The sequence below is a fragment of the Pogona vitticeps genome, chromosome 4, assembly GCF_051106095.1.
Source record: "Pogona vitticeps strain Pit_001003342236 chromosome 4, PviZW2.1, whole genome shotgun sequence".
Taxonomy (NCBI): domain Eukaryota; kingdom Metazoa; phylum Chordata; class Lepidosauria; order Squamata; family Agamidae; genus Pogona; species Pogona vitticeps.
In genome coordinates, this window is record NC_135786.1 from 127,263,852 (window position 1) to 127,278,614 (window position 14,763).

General features: G+C 43.4%; 1 protein-coding gene across 14 annotated transcripts in view; it reads right to left on the minus strand.

The window, feature by feature from the left end:
* MTA1 (metastasis associated 1) overlaps positions 1 to 14,763 on the minus strand; it is a 141,959-nt gene that overhangs the window by 83,879 nt on the left and 43,317 nt on the right. For all 14 annotated transcript variants that reach the window (XM_078392455.1, XM_078392461.1, XM_020813015.3 and 11 more), the window contains one exon: positions 8,600 to 8,717. In XM_078392455.1, coding sequence (XP_078248581.1) covers positions 8,600 to 8,717 — 118 coding nt within the window. The remainder of the gene's footprint in view (positions 1 to 8,599; positions 8,718 to 14,763) is intronic.

A 14,763-nucleotide genomic window follows, 5' to 3' on the forward strand; every position in this document is an offset into this window, starting at 1 on the left:
AATGCACACAGAAGGGTGATTAGCATGCTTACTCACCAGATGGTGGGCTGTCACTGGAGGATAGATGTCAACACCGCTCTCCCGAAACTTGTCTCCTTATTGGCCCTCAGGTCTAGCCTGTAGTGAGTGATGAAGGTGGAGACATTAGACCAAGTAGCAGTCCTGCAGATGTCAGGCACATCAACGCCACGTAGTAGGGCAGTAGAAGAGGCTATGGCTCTGGTGGAATGAGCCCGAAGTCCTTCAGGTGCAGTCTTACGCTGAAGCTCATAAGCAAGCGAAATTGTGGAGACAAGCCATCTGAAGAGCATTGAAGACGATGCTGGGAGACCCTTCTTTTTCCCAAAGTAGCAGAGGAAAAGTCTATTGGATGTCCTAAAGTCCTTGATTCTAGAAACATAGAAGGCCAGAGCCCTCCTGACATCCAGAGTGTGGAGCATGCGCTCGGTGTCATTTGTAGGTTCAGAGAACAGAGTGGGAAGTAGCTAAGGCTGGTTGAGGTGAAAGTCCGAGACAACTTTTGGGAGAAAAGAGACATCAGGGTACAACAGTACAGTGGGGTCTTGACTTGAGAAATTAATCCGTATTGGAAGGCGGTTCTCAAGTCAAAAAGTCTGTAGGTCACGTCTCCATTGACCTACAGTGCATTGAAAACCGATTAATCCCGTAACAGGCCGTTTTTGTTCCATTTTGGTTTTTTTCTGGTCTGTAAGTCAATTCTCAGGCTGCAAGTCAAACCTAAATTTTGCGGCCAGATAAGTCTGTAACTCAAAAAGTCTGTAAGTCAAGCCATCTGTAAGTCAAGGGTCCACTGTACCTTATCCTTGGAAAAACTGTAGAAAAGGTTGATCAGAACGAAGGGCAGCAAGTTCACTCGTTCGTCTGGCAGAAGTGATGGCCACAAGAAATAACGACTTCAAAGACAACATCTTAAGGTCACACATAGACATTGGCTCAAAAGGAGGACGGGTAAGTGCATGCAACACTAACTGAAGAGACCACTGCGGAACCGGTGGTCGAACTGGAGGCCTCAGTAAGTCCTTTAAGAAAGGTTTTAACTGTAAGATGGGAGAACAGGTGTGATGAAGGTGAATCCTTAGGCTGAAAGGAGATGATCGCAGCTAGGTAAACTTGAATAGTGGACAGAGATAACTTGAAATCAAACAAATAATGCAGGTACTGTAACAAGGTAGAAAGAGATACAGGGGATGGTACAAGACACCTGGCTTCAGTAAATTTAAGAAAACTTTTCCACTTATAACTGTACAATAGTGAAGTGGACGGCTTTTTGGTTCGATCTAACACCTCCTTGATCTCGGGAAGATCCTCTACGCCGTTAGATGCAGTGTCTCCACATCTGGATGGAACACTCTGCCTGCATCCTGTGTCAAGAGATCGGGTAATGTTGGTAGTCTCTTGAACTCTGAGGACATCCTCGTTAACGTTGGAAACCATACTTGCCGAGGCCAGTATGGTGCTATGAAGATCGCCCCCACAGGTGAGTAACGAAGCTTCACTAGAGACTTCTGTATTAAAGGAACAGGAGGAAAAATGTAGAGGAGCCCTTGATTCCATGGGATCATGAATGCATCCCCTAACGAGTCCTTGCCTAGGCCGGCTCTGGATGCATACTCGGTGCACTTCACATTGCGATGAGAGGCGAAGATATCTACAGCTGGAGTCCCCCACAGGTGACAGAGCTCGTGGAACACTTTGGTGTTCAGTTCCCACTCATGCGTCTGACGTGTGAGACGACTCAGCTGGTCTGCCAACACATTCTCTGTTGTTGACACATGTATCGCTACAGGAAAGACATGGTGCTGGTAGCACCACTCCCAAAGGTGAATGGCAAGGTAGAGAAGCAATCCTGAGCGTGTCCCTCCTTGTTTGTTGATAATAGTACATGGTCGTGGTGTTGTCTGTAACTAGTTGAACACCACGACCCTATACCATGGGGAGGAAGGCTTTGAGAGCCTTTATTACAGCTATAATCTCCAGATGATTGATATGAAGATTCAGTTCTTGGGCAGACCATAGTGTTGACCGCAGTGTGCTCCCCATCCTGTCAGACTGGCGTCTGTTGTTACTTGCACGGTGAGCCGAAGGGGTCGAAATAGTCTGCCTATCTGCAAGTGTGGGGGATAATTCCACCACTGGAGTTGTGTTGCAAGCTCTGGAGTTACATGAAGGCGTTTCCTCTGGCTGTCTCTCATGGGATTGAAGAGTGCCAGGAACCATGACTATAGGGACCGCAGTTTGAGATGCGCATGGGCCAAAGCTGGAGTGGTTGAGGCAATTAGGCCTAACAAGTGTTGAACATGTTTCACTCTCATGTGGGCCCTTGGTTGAAACTTCTTGAGAGCCCTGCGAATTTTTAGAATCCGGTCTTTGGGCAGAAAAATTCGACCTCTGATAGCATCTAGTTGTGCTCCGATGTAATGCACTACCTTGGAAGGTATGTGATGTGACATTTTCATGTTGATGGTGAGGCCCAGTTTTGGAAGCAACCGTAAAATGAATTTTGTGTCTTTTAGAGCCTAAGTCCTGGATTGAGAGACTACCAGCCAATCGTCGATGTAACGGTAGATGTGGATGCCGTTGAGGCACAAGTAAGCTGCCACCGGAGCCATGACCTTTGTGAATGTCCTGGGAGCTGTTGAAAGTCCGAAAGGCAAGGCCAGGAATTGATAAATGGTTCCCTGGAAGATGAACCAAAGGTACTTGCGATGATCTGGATGGATGGTCACATGGAAGTATGCATCCTTCAGATCCACCACCACAAACCAGTTGTTTTTCTTTAACAGGGGCAGGATGGACTCCAAGGTCACCATCCAGAAGCATCTTGGACGAAGGTAGGTGTTTAGGATTCTTAAGTCGAGGATAGGTCTTATACCTCCACCTTTCTCTGGCACAGCGAAGTACCGGGAGTAGAATCCATTTTTCAGATCTGTGATTGGGACAGGTTGAATGGCATCCTTTTCCAGAAGTGATAGAACTTCCTCTTCTAGAGCGGGGTCGAAAGATATATGACTTACGAACCCTAAGGGAGGAAATTCTATAAATTCCAGTCGGTAGCCGCATTGGATGATTTTCAATGCCCATGAGTCGTTTGTGATGGTAGACCAGTTTGCCAGAAATGGTTGTAGTCGTGTGGTGATGTGATTTCCTTTTATGTTTGTGGCAGAGTCAAAGATACTGTTTGGATTTTTTGGCAGGTGGCTTATAGGATTACCTACGCTGCTACTGCTGGGGACGATAGCTGGGAGCAGAGGAAGAAGCTTAAGATGACCTTTGCTGAGGTAAGTTCTTATATGGTCTGTACTGCTGTGAAGATTGTTGATATTGAGCATAAGACCTCCTCCATTGAAATTTGTTATATCTAGGCTGAGGCTGGATTGAGTAAGATTTGGCGGTCTTCTTTGCCTTATGAAGTTCCTCCAAATGATTATCAGTTTTCTCGTTGAATAGTCCAGTAGCATCAAAAGCAAGATTTTCCACTTCGGTTTTGACATCCTCTAGGATATTGGCAGATCGCAGCCATGCATGCCTGCGAAGAGTGACAGCAGACATGAGGACCCTGGCAGCAATCTCCGCTGCATGCCTGGTCGACAACCTTTCATGTTTCGACACGGTTTGTGCTTCTTCATAGGAATTTAGGAAACCCTGTCTGACATCTTCTGGGGTCATTTTAAGACTAGGTAAAATTTTTAGCCAGAGCTGCTTTTGGTATGCTCCCAAAGCAGTTTGATAGTTTATGATTCGCACGAGGAAAGAAATTAAAGAGTAGATTTTTCTTCCAAATATCTCCAGCTTTTTACCCTCCTTGTTTGTGGGGGTAACATGCGATTTTCCAGTGGGCTTGGTGCAACTGGTTTCTACAATTAGTGAGTTCGGTATAGGGTGCTTAAGAAGCAATTTTGTGTCATTGCCATGGGCACGATAAAGATTCTCCGTACGACGAGAAATAGAGGGAGAGATAGAAGGTTGCTTCCAGAACTCCTTGATAATGTCCATTATTACTGGTACAAATGTAAGACTTGGGGAGGAGACCTTTCCCGGTTGATGTCACCAAAGATAAGGTCCTCAGCAGGGGGCGTAGGTTGGTCTACTTCCAATTTCAGAGCCCTTGCTAATCTTAATAGCATCTGAGAATATCAGAAGTCCTCTCAAGGAGACGAAGCATGCGGATCCCCCATATCAGATCCGACCACTTTACCCTCAGGAAGGTCCCCTTGGCAAGGTTGTGATGGTAATTCCTGCTCAGACTCTGAAGATGCCACAGAGGAAACTTCATCCGGGTCTGAAAAGAAAACATCCCTTTTTCTTTTATGAGGATGTCTTTCGATGTCGAAAGTTGAAGACTGGCTCTGCTGTGAAGAGACAGGAGCCGTCGATGTCGAGGGGACGGGCTCTGCAGGGGTTGGTAATGGGGCTTTAGAGCCCTCGATGTCGACCTGTCGACGTCGACGATGGCGACGGGGTCGAGGAGACTCAGACAAAGAAGTAGCAGAGAGGTAAACGTATATCGCCTTCTTATGCTTTCAACCTCGATTGGTCAACGTCGAGGAGGAATCTGAAGACCTATAGTCTCGTCGACATTGATGGCGGTGGTGCGCCCGCGCTCTACCAGAGTCGTCTAAGTCAGAAGATCTAGTTCGACATCGGTGTTTGGATCGACGCTGAGTGGAGGAACGGTGTTTCCTCTTCGAAGAGCGCTTTTTATGAGGGGATCTCAACCTCGAACACGCCGACGAGACCGAAAGAGCTGAAGACCCCTGCCCATGAGGAATTGGGCTGTGCAAGGCAGAAGACAAGCCTGCAGTAGCTCCAGAAAGCTGACTTGGCATCGGTGAGGAGACACCAGCCGGAAGAGACGGCTCAACTTGTCGAGGAGGAAGTGATGGGGCTGCCTCCGACAAAGATTCATGGTCTCTTGACGAATCCTCCAAAATAGGTGATGGTAACGCTTCAGAAATAGGTGGAAGGTGAATGGAGGATTCCTTCGCCTTAACAAGAGCCTTTCCCTTTGATTGCTTCACAGGTTTGGGTGCAGAAGAAGCAGTAGACTTCGAGGTCAAAGTAGATTTTTTCGAAGAAGTCATCTTTTTAGATGCTTTAGTAACTTTGAAGACCACTGATTAAGGAGAAGCCGCCGCTTCAGAGCGAGAGGTGGCCGAAGGTGAGGCCATTTCCATATCAGAAGGTCTGGTGGAAGCTAAAGTAGATTCCCACAGGTGATATTTAAGGCGCTGTCGCCTGGCTTTTAAAGCGGCTTTAGCGAAGGCTTTACAATGTCTGCAAGATTTAATGAGGTGGGATTCACCTAGGCAGAAAAGGCAACGATCATGCCCGTCTTGGTGGGGAAATCTTCCTCGCACATATAACACAACGGCTAAACGGCCCTGAAGGGGACATAAAAGCTGAAAAGTCTTATTGGTGGCCGTTTGCAGGGCGGGAAAAAAGGTGGGAAGTCTGAAGCAGCCAAAGTTGAGGGGAAAGCCAAAGACCGGGTCGATTGAAAAAATAGTCCGCATCAGGGAAGGAGACAGTTCACTAAGTCAGTCCAATATCAATGTCAAAAAACCAAAATATCTGTCAAAATAGCGAAAAACTATAAAGCTCGAAGCGAGAGGTTCCAAATCGCTAGGCGGAAAAATGGAACTGAGGCTGGGGCGGGCGGAGTATAGGCAGCCTTAAACTTTGTTACTTTTCTCTTAAAGCTCAAGAAAGTTCTGAGAGGACCAACGCTGGCGTTGGGTTAACCTTTTTGTGTGCATTCACAGAAGACCATGATGAAGACTGGGAGTGCCTGACTACCTTATCTATCTCCTGAGAAATCTATACATGGGACAGGAAACAACAGTTAGAACTGGATATGGAACAACTGATTGGTTCAAAATTGGGAAAGGAGTACAACAAGGCTGTATATTGTCTCCCTGCTTATTTAACTTATATGCAGAACACATCATGCGAAAGGCAGGACTGGAGGAATCCCAAACCGGAATTAAGATAGGCAGAAGAAATATCAACAACCTCCGGTATGCAGATCATACCACGCTGATGGCAGAAAGTGAGGAGGAATTAAAGAACCTCTTAATGAGGGTGAAAGAGGAGAGTGCAAAAAATGGTCTGAAGCTCAACATCAAAAAAACTAAGATCATGGCCACTGGTCCCATCACCTCCTGGCAAATAGAAGGGGAAGATATGGAGGCGGCGACAGATTTTACTTTCTTGGGCTCCCTGATCACTGCAGATGGTGACAGCAGCCATTAAATTAAAAGACGCCTGCTTCTTGGGAGGAAAGCGATGACAAACCTAGATAGCATCTTAAAAAGCAGAGACGTCACCTTGCCAACAAAGGTACACATAGTCAAAGCTATGGTTTTTCCTGTAGTGATGTATGGAAGTGAGAGCTGGACTGTAGCGAACAGCCCTGACCTCACCTGCCCGTCACCTCATAACCTTGATGCAGGAGCCAATGAGTGAATGGAAGGCAGAGCCAAGGGGGGAGGGAGCTGGATATGAAGACTGGTGGATGTAGTCTAAGAGGGAGATAGACTGTGTGTAGCTTGAAAGTGACTGGAAAGTGAGTTAGAGATCTGTAAGAACGTAGATTGAAGCAGAGGGCTAAAAGAGTTTTGAAGTTATATCCAATCTGATTCAAACATAAGTGATTAGCAACCTGTAATTTATCCCATGAATATTTATCGTTTAATAACTTCCCTGATCAAATAAAAGACTTAAGTTTTTAACAGCACACCTGTCTCCATACTCAATTGATATTAAAGCAGGTGGCAGTGAAGAAGAAAGAAAAGCGAGAACCTCATGAAGGCCTGGGAGGATAGGGACTTCAGAGGGGATCATGACAAAATGGTGGCAGCGGCGGGATCAAATGTAATCCAGTGACGCCTACGAACAGAAAGGTTTCCAGAGTGGAAAAAGATATTTTAGTCAGGGGATCTGAAGGGAACGGAGTGGTAACTTCCTAGAGCTTTTCAGGGGGAAAAGCTTAGTGGGGAGGCTCCTAAGCTCAGATCAGGCGACTAACATAGGGATAGGCTCTGAGGAAACCATTTCTGGCATAAGGTTGCCTCAAGCAGGGAAAGGACCAGTTGGCTAGCTTGTCCTGAGCTCAAAGGAGAGAGTTCTGAAGGGACAAAGCAGAGGCCAAGGTCAGAGAAGTTGAGGTGTTTCAAAAGAGCAAAAGCTGGAACTGGTTAAAGCTAATATTTCTGTTTACAGTGGTGCCTCGCATAACGATGTTAATTGGTTCCATTAAAAACATCGTTATCTGAAAACATCGTTAAGCGAAACACCATTTCCCATAGGAATGCATTGAAAACCGGTTAATCCGTTCCAATAGGAGCCTATTCAATACATTTCAATGGTGAAAAAAAAATCACCAAAAATTCAAAAAGACTCAGAACGAAGCCAAATTACTTTAACGAAGGTTTTATTAGGTGCACTAACAATTCCAAGCATTTCAACCCCAAGTGCTCACTGGAAAGACAGGTCCTGAAGCTGAGGCTCCAATACTTTGGCCATCTCATGAGAAGAGAAGACTCCCTGGAAAAGACCCTGATGTAGGGAAAGTGTGAGGACAAGAGGAGAAGGGGACGTCAGAGGACGAGATGGTTGGACAGTGTCACTGAAGCTACTAACATGAATGTGACCAAACTCCGGGAGGCAGTGGAAGATATGAAGGCCTGGTGTGGTCTGGTCCATGGGGTCATGAAGAGTCGGACACGACTAAATGACTACACAACAAATGTAAGTTCCCTGCACCAAGCCCTCTGGTTTGACCATTCTGAATCGAGCCTGCACCTTTTCAGTAATGTTCCCACAAACTATTTAAATACCTTGCAGATCTGTTCAAAATCATTTTGCACTCCCTGTGGTCCAAATTTAGCCAATCCCCCCCCCCCAAAAAAACCACTGCAGGTTGTAACCTCAAACTCCTACAGCAACAGAAAATTCAATTCTGGGTTGTCTTTTAAATATATTCTATCCATAAAATACAAGTACTGTATCTTTCTGTATACAAGATGCCTCTGTGTATAAAACACCCCGATATAGACCCCCCCTTTCTAACCCAAAAATAAGAAATCTAACTTATCTAGGCTCAGAATGCTTAGACATTACGACTCTGTTGCATCCGAGCCTACAAGTTCTACCTTCAATAAGGTGTGTTCCAATTGGTTTTTTCAGCATCAGCTGATGTCAGTTCCATAAGGGTCGTGCTTGGAGGAAGCTAAGTCTCCTGAATGTAGGAAGCTAATCCTCGTTATTGAAGGAAGCCTGTTTACAGAGGCAAGGAACGGGCAGTTTTGTCCTCTGCTCAGCTTACTTCTGTGTATAAGACACCCCTCAATTTTAGTGTAATGATTTTAGAAAAAAGTAGCATCTGATACATGGAAAAATACAGTAATTTTGGCTCTCTTAACGTATTAGGTGGCATTATGTACTGGGAAGCAGTATGTGAAACAAGGTAACAGTGGGCCTTTCCTCAGCCTAATAGACAGAAAGTCCTTATATGTCAGTAGTACTCAAAGCTGTTACAGCACTATGAAATACTTTAAGCACTGATGTGAACACTTGCCTTCTTTCAGGAAGTCTGTTATATCAGCCTGGAATCTGTTACCAACTCTGATTTCTCCTTTATCAGCCAATAGTGTCTTCTGCTGTGGATCATATACCAGTGAATAAAAAAAGAAGTCCTAGAAATAAAAATAAATTAATATTTTAAAAATTTTGCCCCTAAAAGACTGGCCCACAACTACAACAATTCCTAACTCTTCCTTCTTGATTATAACAAGGATAGAGAGCTGGGGTGAAGGAAGATAAAATTTGTTTACTGCCCTGAAAAACTAAAAGATATCAGCCAAAAGCTTACTGGTGTTCATGTATGATTTGGATACTTGCTCAGGCACACTTTGATTATCCAATAGGCAATGTGGCCAGGCATGTCAATGAGATACACCCCTAAATCTCATCAATTTGTTGCAGCAAGTTACATAAACCTAACAAAAAAGCTGTAACATTCTAGCCAATTTCTTTTACAGTGGTGCCTCACTTAACGACGATAATCCGTTCCAGGAAAATCGCCGTTAAGCGAAAACATCGTAAAGCGAAATTTAAAACCCCACTGAAACACACTGAAACCCGTCCAGCGAAGATCCTCTATATGGCGGCCATTTTCGCTGCCTGTATAGCGATGAATCCGTCCCTAAGCACAGAAGGGAGCCATTTTAAACACCAGGCAGCTATTTTGAAAACCCGATGATCAGTTTTTTGATCGCTGTAAAGCGAAAATCGGTTCCCGAAGCAGGGAACCGATCATCGCTAAGCGAAAAAACCCCATTTTTGCGATCGCAAAAAGATGGTCGTAAAGCAGATTCATCGTAATGCGGGGTAATCGTTAAGAGGGGCACGACTGTATTATCATTATTTCTTTTTTAAAAAGTAATCATGCATACACTACACAATCCAAACATAAAGAAAATAAAAATAAAACAGAAAAAAGAGTAAGACATAGTTTTTATACACAAAACTTAAAAATTATGTATAACAATGTGCCCCACCCCCACTGGAGATCTAAACAATTCTCTTTCCCTCAAGGATTCCCATTCCCCTTCCAAAATTGTAACATTTCTTGCAATGGTGCACTTCTCTTTCCCTTTATTAATACATGATCAATAAAATCTCCCTAAATTTCTGCCAAAGTATGCCTTTTAAGAAATCCTTTGTTTAAATATTACATATTAATTTATCGTTGATAGCTATATTCCACACTATTTTAGTGTTATTTTAGGACATACTTTTACATTTTGCTTGGCTACTTCTTTTTCCCATAAATATCATTTGCCAAAATTTAATGACACTCTCACATTCCCACCACATATGAAAATAAGTACCAGTTTTCTAGCATCCTCTCCAACACAACATAGAATAGTTTTGATTTATTTGATTTAATTTCACTGGAGTTACATACCATCACCACATAATTTTATAAAAGTTATTTTTAATCCTTATAGACATAAATTTCACTATTCATATATCACATAATTTCTCCCATCTCTCAGTACTTCTCTCTTGCCTCATATCATATTCCCATAAAACTTCCAGTGGATCCTACTGATCTTCCATTTCAGTTAATTTTGAAATAAATTTTCCTTACTATATCGTTCAGTGTTTTATTTTCTTCTTCACTTTCATTTTGTAGTAACATTTCCTCACACTTTGTAAGTTCGCTATATTTACAATTTTTCCTCAGCCAATCTTTTGTCCACTTCAATAACTACATTAAACGAACCAAGATACTTTTTCCCTTCCTAAAACATATTTTATTTGTTCTCTATTGCCCCATCTTTTCTACCCACTCCTTTAATTGAATAACTTCCTCTTCAGGTTTTTCAAATTCATTGGAAAAGTTTCCAGCTGGACATAATGGTGATACTAGAAGACTAAATATATTCTTATGCTTATTACAAATCGTCAACATATTTTAAAGAAAAGGGTTTCCACTTTCTATACCTCTGTTTTCATTATGTGGTTTGAAAATAATATTCTCAAAATTTGAATCTAGATCCAATGATTCCAAAGCCCACCACATCATTTTATTAGGATGCATAATAATGTCCCCTATATGTCTTACCTGATTAGTAATATAAAAACTCTTCAGATTGGAAAGTCCCAGCCCTACTACTTTCTGAGCCTTATACCATCTCTTTTTATTAATGCTTACCTTTTAATATACAGTTAAAAACTTAATAATAATTTGCCAAGTTTTTCTGTCCTCTTCAGGTAATTATATTGGTATGTTGTTGTTTAGTCGTGTCCAACTCTTCGTCACCCCATGGACCAGAGGACACCAGGCCCTCCTGTCCTCCACTGCTTCCTGGAGCTGGGTCAAATTCATGTTGGTTGCTTTGATGACACTGTCCAACCATCTCATCCTCTGTCGTCCCCTTCTCCTCCTGCCTTCACACTTTCCCAACACCAGCGTCTTTTCTAAGGAGTCTTCTCTTCTCATGAGATGGCCAAAGTATTGGAGCCTCAGCTTCAGGATCTGTCCTTCCAGTGAGCACTCAGGGTTGATTTCCTTTAGAATTGATAAGTTTGTTCTCCATGTAGCCCAGGGGACTCTCAAGAGTCTCCTCCAGCATCACAATTCAAAAGTATCAATTCTTCAGCGGTCAGCTCTCTTTATGGTCCAGCTCTCACTTACGTACATCACTACAGGAAAAACCATAGCTTTGACTATTCAGACTTTTGTTGGCAAGGTGATGTCTCTGCTTTTTAAGATGCTGTCAAGGTTTGTCATTGCTTTCCTCCCAAGAAGCAGGCGTCTTTTAATTTCGTGACTGCTGTCTCCATCTGCAGTGATCATGAAGCCCAAGAAAGTAAAATCTGTCGCCGCCTCCATATCTTCCCCTTCTATTTGCCAGGAGGTGATGGGACCAGTGGTCATGATCTTAGTTTTTTTGATGTTGAGCTTCAGACCATTTTTTGCACTCTCCTCTTTCACCCTCATTAAGAGGTTCTTTAATTCCTCCTCACTTTCTGCCATCAGCGTGGTATGATCTGCATACCGGAGGTTGTTGATATTTCTTCTGCCTATCTTAATTCCGGTTTGGGATTCCTCCAGTCCTGCCTTTCGCATGATGTATTCTGCATATAAGTTAAATAAGCAGGGAGACAATATACAGCCTTGTTGTACTCCTTTCCCAATTTTGAACCAATCAAATTCCATATCCAGTTCTAACTGCTGTTTCCTGTCCCACGTATAGGTTTCTCGGAGATAGATAAGGGGGTCAGGCACTCCCATTTCTTTAAGGACTCGCCATAGTTTGCTGTGGTCCACACAGTCAAAGGCTTTTGCATACTCAATGAAGCAGAAGTAGATGTTTTTCTGGAACTCTCTGGCTTTCTCTATAATCCAGCGCATATTAGCAATTTGGTCTCTTGTTCCTCTGCCCTTCGGAATCCAGCTTGTACTTCTGGGAGTTCTCTGTGCACATACTGCTGAAGCCTACCTTGGAGGATTTTGAGCATAACCTTGCTAGCGTGTGAAATGAGTTCAATTGTATGGTAGTTGGACCATTCTTTAGCACTGCCCTTCTTTCTGATTGGGATTTAGACTGATTTTTTCCAATCCTCTGGCCACTGCTGAGTTTTCCAAACTTGCTGGCATATTGAATGTAGCACCTTAAAAGGGTCATCTTTTAAGATTTTAAATAGTTCGACTGGAATGCCATCACCTCCACTGGCCTTGTTGTTAGCCATGCTTTCTAAGGCCCATTTGACTTCACTCTCCAGGATGTCTGGCTCAAGGTCAGCAACCACACTATCTGGGTTGTCCAGTACATCCAGATCTTTCTGGTATAATTCCTCTGTGTATTCTTGCCACCTCCTCTTGATGTCTTCTGCTTCTGTTAGGTCCCTCCCATTTTTGTCCTTTATCATGTCCATCTTTGCACAAAATGTTCCTCTAATATCTCCAATTTTCCTGAACAGATCTCTGGTTTTTCCTTTTCTATTATTTTCCTCTATTTCTTTACATTGTTCATTTAAGAAAGCCCTCTTGTCTCTCCTTGCTATTCTTTGGAAGTCTGCATTTAATTTTCTGTAACTTTCCCTATCTCCCTTGCATTTTGCTTCCCTTCTCCACTCTGCTATTTCTAAGGCCTCATTGGACAGCCACTTTGCTTTCTTGCATTTCCTTTTCTTTGGGATGGTTTTTGTTGCTGCCTCCTGCACAATGTTACGAACCTCTATCCAAAGTTCTTCAGGCACTCTGTCCATCAAATCTAGTTCCTTAAATCTGTTCTTCACTTTCACTGTGTATTCATAAGGGGTTTGGTTTAGATTATACCTGAGTAGCCCAGTGGTTTTTCGTACTCTCTTCAGTTTAAGCTTGCATTTTGCTATGAGAAGCTGATGATCAGAGCCACAATCAGCTCCAGGTCTTGTTTTTGCTGACTGTATTGAGCTTCTCCATCTTTGGCTGCAGAGAATATAGTCAATCTGATTTCGGTATTGCCCATCTGGTGATATCCATGTATAGAGTCGCCTCTTGTGTTGTTGGAAGAGTGTTCGTGATGACCAGCTTGTTCTCTTGACAAAACTCTATTAGCCTTTGTCCTGCTTCATTTTGAACTCCAAGGCCAAACTCTCCTGTTGTTCCTTTTATCTCGACTCCCTACTTTAGCATTCCAATCCCCTAGAATAACAAGAACATCCTTCTTTGGTGTCAGTTCTAGAAGGTGTTGTAAATCTTCATTAAATTGATCAATTTCAGTCTCCTCAGCATTGGCAGTTGGTGCATTAACTTGGATTACTGTGATGTTGAAAGGTCTGCGTTGAATTCGTATTGACATCAATCTATCATTTTTGAGATTATATCCCATTACAGCTTCTCCCACTCTTTTGTTGACTATGAGGGCTACTCCATTCCTTCTACAGGATTCTTGCCCACAATAGTAGATATGATAATCATCTGAATTGAATTCGCCCATTCCTGTCCATTTTAGTTCACTGATACCCAGGATGTCAATGTTTATTCTTGCCATCTCCTGTTTGACCACATCCAGCTTACCAAGTTTTACAGATGTTACATTCCAGGTTCATATGCAGTATTTTTCTTTGCAGCATTGGACTTTCCTTTCACTTCCAGGTGCGTCCACAGCTGAGCGTCCTTTCGGCTTTGGCCCAACCACTTCATTAGCTCTGGAGCTATTTGTACTTGTCCTCCGCTCTTCCTCAGTAACATGTTGGACGCCTTCCAACCTGAGGGTCCCATTTTCCAGCGTCATACCTTTTGTTTCTGATCATGGGACATTCTTGGCAAAGATACTAGAGTGGCATTGCTAATTCCTACTCCAGGTGGATCGCGTTTAGTCGGAACTCTCCACTATGATCTGTCCGTCTTGGGTGTCCCTGCACGGCATAGCCCATAGCTTCTCTGAGTTATTCAAGCCCCTTCGCCACAACAAGGCAGCAATCTGTGAAGGCACTGGTTAGGCCTCATCTTTATTGTGTCCAAATTTGGCCACCACACTTTAAGAGGGATGCTGATAAATTGGAACAAGTTCAGAGAAGGGCAACAAGGATCATCAGGGGACTGGAAACCAAGCCTTACAGAGAAAAAAAATTAAAGAAATGGGCTTGTGTAGCCTCCAGAAAAGAAGACTGAGGGGAGATATGATAGCACTTCTCAAATAATTGAAAGGCTGTCATACAGAGGAAGTCAGGATCTCTTCTCGATCATCCCAGAGTGTAGGACACGCAACAATGGGCTCAAGTTACAAGAATCCAGATTTCAGTTGAATATCAGGGGAAACTTCCTAACTGCAAGAGCAGTATGGGAAAGGAATCTATTACCTCAAGAGGTGGTGAATGCTCTAACATTGGAGGCATTCACGAGAAATGTAGACAACCACCTGGCAGGTACCTTTTGATTTGTATTCCTGCATTGCAGAGGGAGTTGGACTCGATGGCCTTATAGGACCTTTCCAGCTTTGTGATTCTATTATTCTGTTTCTGAGGTGGCTGGTATAGAGGCAGGTTTGTTTCTCCTGAATTTCAGAGGTGGCTGGCAGAAAGGTAGGTTTGTTTCCTAAGTGGCACAGGTGAGAGACAGACAGACAGACTGATTTCCTGGAATGACAGAGGTGGCAGAGAGGGTGAGAGTGGTGGATCTGTGTTTGGTGGGTTCAGGATGCAGAGAGGCTAGCATGATAGGTTGAGGAGCAAGAGAAGCTG